We start from the raw sequence: 13,072 nt of genomic DNA on the forward strand, positions 1-13,072 counted from the left end.
CTACAGTCCTACAGTACTACAGTCCTACAGTCCTACAGTACTACAGTACTACAGTCCTACAGTCCTACAGTACTACAGTCCTACAGTCCTACAGTACTACAGTACTACAGTACTACAGTCCTACAGTCCTACAGTACTACAGTCCTACAGTCCTACAGTCCTACAGTACTACAGTCCTACAGTCCTACAGTACTACAGTACTACAGTACTACATCTTCAGCTCTTACATGTGCTGATGGACTCCAGCATCAGTAAAGCTCTGCCCCAGCATGACATGACCATTCTTTAGGGAGGATGGCTTTGGTGTTCCTCCTCATTAGTGGTTGAGGTGGACTCTTCCATTACAGCATGTACAGGGTTCTCCTCTTCTTCTACTTTCTCATTTAGCTGTCAGTAAACATAAGGAGAAGAAAACAAACACAAAAGCCTTAAGTATTTCAATCACTGTACAATAAACAATAAAAGTCTTAAACACAGTCACTTACAAATGATAAAAAGTTAGAATGACCTCTAATAGTGAAGCAGTCTGAGTAGACACTCTTCCAAAGGTCTCCTCTCTCTGTTCCTCTGAAAGGAATGGTAGGCTTTAGAACCTTGGGTTGAGAGCAGCAGCAGTGTGCAGGGCGTTCATCTCCTGCTCGATGGTGTATCTCTTGCTGAGGTCCTCATGGATTCATCTCCTTTACCATAGATGACTCTCTAATGTTCTGCTTTGCCTCATCGAGGAGTTTGGCATGTAAAGTTTTGGTGTAACAGAGCTAACATACAGCGTCCAGTTCATTTCCACTGTGAACATTAAAGAAGCCAAAGTGCTTCCAAACATCAGATTTGAAGCTGCACAGGGCTGGTCTTCACTGCCACACGTCCATGCTTCATTGTTGTGGTGTTCTTTTTAAAGTGTCCCTCTGGAAACGCGCTGCACGCCACAGTTCCCCTCCCTTTTGTTTCGACCTTTAAACGCCCTCAAATTTTGATTTTCAATTACTGAAAATATATGAATCAATACAGAATCGTCCACCTCTGAATCTCATTGTATCTAAGAATCAATTTTCAACTTTCTGATCTATTTCATAAGCGGTCGCTGGAAATATTTCCCCATAAAAAAACATTCCTTGTCTCACGGTGACGGCATTTCATGTTGATTCTGTCCATTTCCACGTTTAACTGTTTTCATTGGTCGATTCCATGATTCCATCTGCGATTCCGTTAACGTGGATTTTATAGGCCCTATTTCTATTAGCATTTTGTGTGTTTAGCTGTTGTCTTTTTTTTTCAGTATATTTTTCTCTTATTTTGTCTTCTTGGGCCTGTACTACAAAGCTGGATCAATAAATCCTGATGTGTGTGCGTCAGCTTCAGCTAACCAAACATTCTCTGTACTATGAAGCAGGTTATAAACACGTGCACTAACTCAGGTGATTTCAGCCTGGCTACGTGTGCGTTCCTGTGACGGGGGCGGAGTTAGCAGCGTCAGACCAATCACAATCACAGAGAAACTGTGGAGAACAGCTACGTCACTTTTGAGGAATAATTCTTTGAAAATATGAAGAATTAAAATTAATAATTCAGACCAAAAACAGCACTTACTGTATTTCATGTCCTCTCCATGGTTCAGTAAACTGATGAATGAGTTGAACACAGAGGGACTTTAACTCTTCTATTGAATTTATTATTTCTTTTCTTCATGCTGCTAATCTTCTGTGTCTCTGCAGGTATTGAAATCGCTAAAAGCCATGGAGCCAAATACAGACTGGGTTCAGAGTTAGAGATCTGGTAGGATGAGGATGATCACTTCCTGTTTGTGTGTCAGTTTCCTGTTTATCCTGATGTATTATGGGTCCACGTGTGTGCAGCGGCTTTGGCTGTGCAGACCACTTCTTTGAGTCGGACACGCTGCTCCACAGCTTCCAGGTTCTCAGGAAACTTCTGGAGTCTCCGCTGACTGAGGACATCATCTGTGATGTTGGAATGTGAGTTTATTTTTAGCACTTTAACCTAAAATGTGTTCACACTCTCAGTTAAACTCTTACTTTTCTCCTAATATCACATATTCATAACAAATAATGTTTTTCTAAGCTTCTACATCACCTGAAGAGGTTAATCTTGTTCTGTTTCCAGGCCCATCATGCATCACAATGTTCGCTACAACTGTAGAGTGCTGTTCCTCAACAGGTAAACATTATGGAGTGATTGATTAATAGATAATCATTGATCAAACATTCTGCAGGATTCTCACTTTTACGTCTTCATGCAGAAAAATCCTGCTGATCAGACCAAAGCTAATGATGGCTAACACTGGGAACTACAGGGAGCTGCGCTGGTTCGCACCATGGAAACAGTCAGGGTGGGTCACTCCTCATTACACTAATAATAATAATTATATATATATATAATAGTAATGATCCAATAGGACAGGCTGTGGACAGCATGGGGATGTTATACTGTGTATGAACATGTTCATAATGAAATAACAACTTCCCTCATTAAGCCCTTAAAGAATCAATAGAGTAAACACCAGTAATATAAATACAGTTTACCCCAGTGCTTTATAGGTACCCCCCCACCCCCCCACCCCCCCGCCAGGCTCAGCGTCACTTGTTTATTTATCTTAAATTGTTTTTTTTTATGGTTCGAAAGTTTTTCAAACTGTGGGTGGAGCTGAACATTGTTTTTTCATGAGGAGTGGCTCATCTACCTTCTATATATCTGTGGTCAGAGCTGTATGACGTTACGGACCAGATTAGTGGGAGATATATCATCATCAACAACATTCCCACTGGTCAGAATAGGTCACTGTTACCGGGAGCTCCGCCCTGTAGACGCCGCTCACACACGTAGCTCTGCTGGTCACAGTTTACCTGTTTACCTGCTGTGACCACAGATTTATTTATGGTCAGATTTAACACTTTTATGGAAGGATACAGTAACAATAATAATAATAATGCATTGGATTTTATATTGCGCTTTATCATAAACACTCAAATTAAAAACAGAATTAAGGCATTATTCTTTCACTCCACACTAAAGTAGTTATTTTTGCTTTTCATGTACTTTTTATTTAGTTTTAGAAAATAATTTTATTATAAATGAGGAAAAAAAGTAAGTGCATACAGTAACACTAATGCAGTGACCCTTATGCACAAACATGTTTTATAAAATAGCAGCCCATGATGAGTCAGCAGATATTGGAGCTTTTTTTTTAATGTGTAAATGTTATAACTGAAGCAGATTTTAGTGATGATATATTCAATTTAATTTGTGTCTGTAAGGAACCTGTTTACACCTTAAAGATGCAGTCTGCAACCTCAGCGGACCTAACAAGCTAACGTTTGTCTGACAGCAACATCACAGTAATACAACATGCTCTGTTAAAATCATATTACTGCAGCGCTTCTCTATTTCTATGCGCACACACCTCAGCAGCAGCAGCAACAACACAGTGTCACTTACAGCAGCCCACACAGAGGCTGCTCTCACACATGAACAACACATGCATCACAGAGTTCTAGTGTAACAATTACAAATCAAATATAATGTAAATCAAACAGCAGTAATTACCTTTCAAACAGAAAAGTCACAAATTCCATCTTCTACTCCTCCAGACCATACACTGTAAAAAAGGATAGTGCTCTAGCTCCGGAAAAGGGGTGGGGCTGAATGAGCCTGTTTTTTTCACACAAACTACTAGTTTGATGTAAAGCTGTCCTTACATAGTGACAGCTTTAGTAAATATGCTAAAAAGTTACTTTTATAAGAGTTGCAGACTGCACCTTTAAGTTGGGAATTGTTTTGTTTATTTATTGTTTTTTTGGTCGTAATTTGCCCTTAGCCAAATTTAAAAGATTGTAGGAACATAGAGCAAATAATTGTCCAATTTGTCATTGGATTAGTTGATTAATGGTTTCAATAATCAATGACTAGTTGACTATTAAAATAGTGGTTAGTTACAGCTCTAGACTCTACACCATGGCACTAGCATTAAGACGTAGCAAGCAAAAGCTAAAGTAACCAATAAATAATGTAAATACAGTACACTGACTAAAATGAAATATCTATTATGACATTTTTCATGTTGTAGGCTGTCATTAACACATGGCCATGTTTGCACTTTATTATTTATGTTTATTTATTTTACTTTGAAATGTGACCAGCAATGGCTTGTTTTAAGTTTCACTAGGATTTAACTTCAGTAAAAACAATTGATATTATTTATTTGAATTGTATTTTTTTGTGTTTGTTAAAACCATATTTCAACTAGATTGTGCCTTTTAAGTATTGTTAATAAATGGCTTATAATAACACAAAATAGTCATAATTTCAAAATTCCTCTCAACTTTTAACTTTTTTTTTTCACAAACCAGGCTTAGCAAGTATTACAAATATACAATGATATACAAAACAATAGGAAACGTTTAGTAACCGTTAAACTTGTGGTTTGCTCTCAGAGAATCAAATGATCAATTACAAATACTTTTATTGTTGGATTTTGATGATCATTTTTTTAAGATTTGATGGATTTCTTTGTGTGTGAAATAAGCTATAGAAATAAATGTATAGAGGACCACCGTAGTATTTACACATGTATTTTTAAATAATAGGGATCGTTTCCATCAGTCTGAGCCGATGACCAATCAGGACTGCTCATTTTTCTTTAGCCCATATTTGGAGCCGATACTACTTTTGCTCAATTTACATCAAAAAATTACACAATGATGATAATTTTAAAAGAGGAACATTTATTGAAATGAACAAAGGTGAGGTAGAACACAAAGTATTTAACAAAAAATATAAACAGGTGATGTAGAATATGTAAACATAATATATACTGAAAATATATATTTAAGCATAAATAAAATAATGACACACACTATTGCACACAGTATCAAAAATACACTCTATGATCAGATCTAACTTTTGAGTCTTTACCCCACACAGGGAGATTCATAGACATTATTAGTGATTTAGGAAAAGAGAAATGTAAAAGATCAAATAACTTAAAAACTTTAAAATGTCACTTGTGATATTGAATGTATAAGTGAGTTTAGAGTCCTGTTGGTCAGTGTTACCACAACAGTGGGCGGTCATTTACGCGCCCCTCACTGAAAGCTTATACAGTAGTCTCTCACTATATCGCGGCTCATCTTTTGCAGCCTCTGTGTTTCACAGATTTTTTTTTTTCCAGTGCAATTTTAGATGAATTTTTTTACATCATATGAACGCGCATCGTGTTCTGCGTCCTGATTGGCTAATACTGCGTTCACCCACCAGCGACACATCCAACACGGTGAGTTTCAGTGCCTGCTGAAGGGAGGAGCTTCTCCGTTTAGGAGCTGCAGGTTATGGTGGAGGAAACACTGATTACAGTAAAATACGCAAAAATGGGCCGGCCGATGAATCAGTTGATCACTACTAAATACATTAAAGAAACTAATGCTAATCGTCTGCTTTCACCACTTTGTGCTATTTCATGAAAATGATTAAATCTTGAAGAAAACTAATTAAAAAGTTACATTTACCAGAAAGGGAAATGAAACGGCTTTTACATAATAAGAAGAAACTAGACAAAAAGACATTAAAAGTGCTACAATTATCAAAGGAAATATACATGAATTAAAGAATGGAACGTTTGGGGAGAGGATGATATGTACTTATACTTTATATGCATGGTAGTGAACGTTAATGTAGCGTATATTGTTCATGGTGGGGGGCTGTTGTGACAACCTGCAAAACACCTGTGCAGGGTAGGGGTGTGAAAAAAAATCGATTTCACAATATATTGCGATTTTTTGGGATTTTTTTTTCATTTAAAAAATCGTTTTTTTTTTTTTTTTTGGAAATGTAATCAATATTTTTGTGTATTTGTGCAATATTTCAGTGGTGGTTACAATGCTTTCAATGTGTTCAGATCAGTGTTTAAACTGATACAATAGGATACATTATTTTTTCATATTTTTGTGTATTATCAGTAACTCAGGGTGATTCATCATTAATGTTCTCACTTATAGTTGTTACAATGATGTCATTCTGTTGTCATGGTTACTTTGAGACTTCTACACAGTAGTTTCAGTGAAAAGAAACTTGTTGCACTTTATTTTATGATGACGTGTGTAATACTGTATTTTCTTTTTTCATTGAAAATGTGTAAAAACACTAATAATAAATAATAAATTGTATGTTTTCAAGCAAATAGTTTTGACTCAATTTGTCCTGAATGATCAATATCTTCTGATGAACTTATACAGCAACTTGATTTTTCATCTCTACGTTTAATTTTGATATTAACTGGGTAGAATATCACAATATATCGCAATAATATTGTATCGTGACCCACATATCGTGATACGTATTGTATTGCAACATCCTTGCCAATACTCACCTCTAGAGCAGGGTCAGTCACTTACCCACTGGTCTTTACCACACCCCCCGGTTCACTCACCTGTCCAGCCTCTCTCTCTGACCACATTCACGCCCATCTCTGTCTCTTCGCCCATTGGCTCCCCCCGTTCCCGCCACCGCCTCCTCTGCCTGCCGTAGTAAAAATGTCTACGTCAGAGGTAGCAGCAGCATCGGTTCCTAGATCGGAGCAGAATGTTTCTGTTTAAGCTCAATACGAGGTTGTTCAACTCATCTACAAACGCATCCTTTCTGCCAACACTCCATCCACCCACGACTCTTGGTCATTTGCCTCAAATAGCTTTTTAAAGCTAAAAAATCCAGCCGACAAACCCGGACATTACCGCTTCCTGATCGCTGCAACACGACGTCATTATTGTTACCGTGCGTACGAGTCTGACTGGACACTGGACTGTCCGTGAGTTTTCTTTATTCATTATATTATTCTGTGCCTCTGCTGTTACGACATAACAATGTTGGAAGTATGTTAAAATATTAAGTATGTTTATTTTAGATCTCTGTGCAGCCAAATGGCACTTCCGCGTTCCGTCTGTGTGACATCATTTGGTTAATCAATACTCTGTGGAGCAAAGGAGATCTTCTGACTGATCTGGACTTTTCTTGCACATTTTTGAGTTGGAGCTTTATTTCATGTATGGGGGCAAAAACTCTCTTACACTTCTGTAAATATATTTTATGTGTTTATTTTCAATATACTTCAAACAACTACATTTTCTGAGTGTTTTGGTGTTTTTCAGTCTCTATGACATCTGTAAACAGGGTGTATGATTAGAAACATTGGTCCTTGTGAGGGTTTTTACATTATAAAGGAAACTCACTGACTGTACAAACAAAATAAAACATAATGGAACACTAACTATATACTTATACATTCATCCTATACATCAGGAGGGAAACCTGACTGGCACCCATAGAAAAGAACCTAATAATATTATAGAAAAAAATAATAATAATATTGACAATAATAGCAATAATAACAATTGACCAACTGCCAAACCATCACAACATGTTGTTGTGACGTTCTGGTCTTGATTGACTGAAACACACACTGTACACTTATTGATCCTGTAACAGTGAGTTTAACTTCAGCAATGGATGATATTTATTTTTGTTTTTTATGTTTGAAGGTACGTGGAGGAGTATTTTCTGCCCAAAATGATCCAGGAAGTAACAGGACAGGTAAAGTTTAGCTAATTAACCTTTAGTTTAGGAATAGATTATGTCATCCTAACGTACTACTCAAGCTAACGTACTACTCACGCTAACGTACTACTCACGCTAACGTACTACTCACGCTAACGTACAACTCACGCTAGCGTACTACTCACGCTAACGTACTACTCACGCTAACGTACTACTCACGCTAACGTACTACTCACGCTAACGTACAACTCACGCTAGCGTACTACTCACGCTAACGTACTACTCACGCTAACGAACAACTCACGCTAGCGTACTACTCACGCTAACGTACTACTCACGCTAACGTACTACTCACGCTAACGTACTACTCACGCTAGCGTACAACTCACGCTAGCGTACTACTCAGGCTAGCGTACTACTCACGCTAACGCACTACTCATCCTAACGTACTACTCACCCTAACGTACTACTCACGCTAACGTACTACTCACGCTAACGTACTACTCACGCTAACGTACTACTCACGCTAACGTACTACTCACGCTAGCATACTACTCACGCTAACGTACTACTCACGCTAACGTACTACTCACGCTAACGCACTACTCACGCTAACGCACTACTCACGCTAACGTACAACTCACGCTAACGTACTACTCACGCTAATGTACTACTCACGCTAACGTACAACTCACGCTAGCGTACTACTCACGCTAACGATCAACTCACGCTAGCGTACTACTCACGCTAACGTACTACTCACGCTAACGTACTACTCACGCTAAAGTACTACTCACGCTAACGTACTACTCACGCTAACGTACTACTCACGCTAACGTACAACTCACGCTAGCGTACTACTCACGCTAGCGTACTACTCACGCTAACGTACTACTCACGCTAACGTACTACTCACGCTAACGTACTACTCACGCTAACGTACAACTCACGCTAGCGTACTACTCACGCTAGCGTACTACTCACGCTAACGTACTACTCACGCTAACGTACTACTCACGCTAACGTACAACTCACGCTAGCGTACTACTCACGCTAGCGTACTACTCACGCTAACGTACTACTCACGCTAACGTACAACTCACGCTAGCGTACTACTCACGCTAGCGTACTACTCACGCTAACGTACTACTCACGCTAACGTACTACTCACGCTAACGTACTACTCACGCTAACGTACTACTCACGCTAACGTACTACTCATTCTAAGTGTGGTGTCTAAATGAGTATGTAGTGTGTTCACCTTAGATCGTATGAATAGATTATGTGAGAAATACCAGGATGTATACTATATGAGGACATGTTTTAAGTATGCACAGTGTACACACAAGTCATACTCAATGGTCCCATGATGCATTGGGAGCTGAAGGTAAAATGGTCCTGGGACCACCTTCAAGATAAAAATCAAACATTCCCTTTTCAAAATAAAAGCACCTCTTTGTTTTCCATTAGTTTTTTAAACTATTTTGTAAATAGGGCTCTTATTTTGAAGTGAACAGGAAGTGTAGTCAGTAGACCAATGGAGGGACTCTGAAAATATGCGAATGAAATATGTCTACGTGAGTTTTATGGATCTAATGAGCACATGTTGATATTCTATTTGGTCACTTTCTCACTTCAAATGTTTTCAGACCTTTCAAAATAAAGGTGGAGAATCAGAGATATTTAGCCTCAGTGTGAACAAGGTTTTTAACGCTGGAGGTTCCAGATGCATCTTGGGAAACTTGGAATTATACTTCAGTGGGAACGCTGATCATCCCAATCATACTAGTCTATAGTAGACAGTATATACTATAGTATACAGTAGACAGTATATACTGTAGTATACAGTAGACAGTATATACTGTACTATACAGTAGACAGTATATACTCATTGAGTGTGTAGTGGAGAGTACATTAGTGGGACATTTACTACACAGCCATGTGATCTAATCTGATTTTGTGTGTGTGTGTGTGTGTGTGTGTGTGTGTGTGTGTGTGTGTGTGTGTGTGCGTGTGCGTGTGCGTGTGCGTGTGCGTGTGCGTGTGCGTGTGCGTGTGCGTGTAGGACGTAGTTCCCATTGGGGACTGTGTGCTGTCTACTAAGGACACGTGTCTAGGCAGTGAGATGTGTCAGGAGCTGTGGAGTCCCTGCAGGTTTGTGTTCACATCTGTAGTTATACATAAACACATGTAAACACACTAGTGATGGTTTCCTCTCCTCAGTCCACACATCCACATGGGACAGGATGGAGTGGAGATATTCACCAATGCATCTGCAAGTCATCATGAACTACGCAAAGCCGACCAAAGAGTCCATCTTATCCAGTCTGCTACCACAAAGGTTAGTGGAAACATGAGTGGTTCCTGGTGGGTTCTGGTGTGTTTGATGGAGAATGTTCTGTATGCTACCCAGAGTGGGGGGATCTACCTCTACTCTAATCACAGGGGCTGTGATGGAGAGCGTGTCTACTACGACGGATGCTCGTTGGTGGCCATCAATGGAGACGTTGTTGCTCAGGGATCCCAGTTCTCCCTCAATGATGTGGTAGGTGTGCACGTAGATGTGCACGTTAGGTGTGCACGTGAGCTCATATGGTCTATGGGAGAGTTTCATTTGTCAGACTTCAGTTCAGGGACACATTAGACCCACCCTGAAGTGGATCAAAGCAGAAAAATGCTGTATTATCATTAGATCCTAACGCCATGAGCTGGGGAAGGTCTCTTGTTCTCGCTGTGGCCACACTACGAGGGAAGGGGCGGAGCCTATACAAGCACCACGTGCCCGTCAGTGACCAGGGCCCTTGTCATGTCATAGACACGCCCCCACGCTTTCAGACAATGTATAGTTCATGGTACTCAAAACCCTAACCCTAACCCTAACCCAATAACATTGTTATTGTTTCTTTCTTTCTTTCTTTCTTTCTTTCTTTCTTTCTTTCTTTCTTTCTTTCTTTCTTTCTTTCTTTCTTTCTTTCTTTCTTTCTTTCTTTCTTTCTTTCTTTGTGTCAGAACCAACTCACCTACTTTTCACACACTGAACCATTATGAAGAGTCTTAAAAATTAAAACAAAATTAAATCGCGTGGTTCTCTAATTTCTGGTCTTTTCTGATTTAAAAATGCCAAAAATGCATTATGAATTATGAAAATAGACACAGAAGTAGACCATGACAAGACAAGTAAAAAATATTATTAAGACCAATCATTTAACAGATTTCTCCAAGGGCGTTTCACTGGCTGGGTTCACACCTCACCGAAAGTGATCCCTGGATTTTTAACAACTTTTACGGTGTTTGCAGGGCGGAGCCGTGAATTATGGCCTAATTTTTTTTTCATTTTGTTTTTTAAATTCTCCCATTTTCACATACGAAGTCGAATTTGTGTCAAATGTGAATCAGTTGTTAAACTCTCGGCCCGAAACCAGCTCAATGTAGAAAAATGGAAATTGGCGAGTTAGCGCCCCCTACAGAGTGAAGACAATTTGGTCTTTGGTCTCGATCAAAAAAGTCAATTAAGAGCATGTTTTAATATTTATTGTATTTTGTAATAACATATTTGTTAATAGAAAATTGGCCAAATCGTGAAAATTGTCAGCTCAAACATTAACACACTCCTCCTGGAACTACTATTACTACTACTATTACTATTACTAATATTACTATTACTAATATTACTACTACTACTAATATTACTACTACTATTACTACTACTATTACTACTACTAATATTACTATTACTATTACTATTACTAATATTACTATTACTATTACTACTACTAATATTACTACTACTATTACTACTACTAATATTACTATTACTATTACTAATATTACTATTACTATTACTATTACTAATATTACTATTACTACTACTATTACTACTACTATTACTACTACTAATATTACTATTACTATTACTACTACTAATATTACTACTACTATTACTACTACTAATATTACTATTACTATTACTAATATTACTATTACTATTACTATTACTAATATTACTATTACTACTACTATTACTACTACTAATATTACTATTACTATTACTACTAATATTACTACTACTATTACTACTACTAATATTACTATTACTATTACTAATATTACTATTACTATTACTATTACTAATATTACTATTACTACTACTACTAATATTACTATTACTAATATTACTTTTACTACTACTACTAATATTACTATTACTATTACTATTACTAATATTACTATTACTAATATTACTATTACTAATATTACTATTACTACTACTACTAATATTACTACTACTAATATTACTATTACTGTTACTACTGCTAATATTACTATTACTATTACTAATATTAGTATTACTATTACTACTACTATTACTATTACTACTATTACTACTACTACTACTACTACCTCTACTACTACTACTATTACTAATACTATTACTAATATTACTATTACTATTACTAATATTACTATTACTACTATTACTATTACTATTACTAATATTACCACTACTACTACTACTACTACTATTACTACTACTAATATTACTATTACTACTACTACTATTACTATCAATCAATCAATCAATCTTTATTTGTATAGCGCCAAATCATAACCAATGGTATCTCAAGACACTTTACAGTAGAGCAGTCTTAAGGACGGACTCTTCATTTTATGGATACACACATATGCATATATACGTATATACACATACATATGTATCCCACACCCAACATGAATTCATCATGGCGGCAAGGAAAACCTTCTGTTAAGCAGCAGGAACCTTGTGTGGATCCCATTCCTATGATGAACAGCCATCCACGTTATGCTGTGTTGGGTGTGTGCAGAGGAAAGGGTGGAGACAGAGTTGTTGAGACTCTGTAACTCCACACTGAGGATCCCACGGACCTGCAAGACAAAAACCAGAAGGAGAACAGGAGCAAACACACAAGGGAAGAAGCAGACATAGAGGGAGTGTTTGAGAGAGGAATGGGACCCTCTCCGGTCCCTCTCTAACCTAAATGACCTCTCTCTTAACGCCCTCTCCAACCTCTCTCCAACCGAGCATGCCAGACCCCCCCCCCCGGCAGTCTATGCCTATTGCATCTTAATTATGAGCTATGAGCTGGTTCCTAACTAAAAGCTTTACCAAAGAGGAATGTTTTGAGCCTAACCTTAAAGGTAGAGAGGGTGTCTGCCCCCCGAACCGTGGTTGGTAGATGGTTCCAGAGAAGTGGGGCCTGATAACTGAAAGCTCTTCCTCCTATACTACTTTTAGAGACAAATGGAACAACGAGTAGTCCGGCATTTTGAGAGCGTAGTGTTCTGGGGGGATTGTATGGCACTACAAGCTCCTTGAGATAGACTGGTGCCTGTCCATTTAGGGCTTTATAAGTGAGAAGAAGAATCTTGAATTCTATTCACGTGTACAAACTGGTACCTATCAGATAGGTAGGACTTAAACCTGTTTAGGGCAGTCCCTGTGATTCCAAGTAATTTCTCTAATCTCTCTAGTAGAATA

General features: G+C 38.0%; 1 protein-coding gene across 1 annotated transcript in view; it reads left to right on the forward strand.

Moving 5' to 3' along the window:
- nadsyn1 (NAD synthetase 1) overlaps window positions 1–13,072 on the forward strand; it is a 43,618-nt gene that overhangs the window by 4,349 nt on the left and 26,197 nt on the right. The window contains exons 2-9 of the mRNA XM_028443294.1: window positions 1,713–1,773; window positions 1,854–1,970; window positions 2,119–2,172; window positions 2,255–2,344; window positions 7,542–7,593; window positions 9,623–9,711; window positions 9,781–9,898; window positions 9,971–10,102. Coding sequence (XP_028299095.1) covers window positions 1,713–1,773; window positions 1,854–1,970; window positions 2,119–2,172; window positions 2,255–2,344; window positions 7,542–7,593; window positions 9,623–9,711; window positions 9,781–9,898; window positions 9,971–10,102 — 713 coding nt within the window. The remainder of the gene's footprint in view (window positions 1–1,712; window positions 1,774–1,853; window positions 1,971–2,118; window positions 2,173–2,254; window positions 2,345–7,541; window positions 7,594–9,622; window positions 9,712–9,780; window positions 9,899–9,970; window positions 10,103–13,072) is intronic.

The sequence above is a fragment of the Gouania willdenowi genome, chromosome 3 (assembly GCF_900634775.1).
Source record: "Gouania willdenowi chromosome 3, fGouWil2.1, whole genome shotgun sequence".
Lineage (NCBI taxonomy): Eukaryota > Metazoa > Chordata > Actinopteri > Blenniiformes > Gobiesocidae > Gouania > Gouania willdenowi.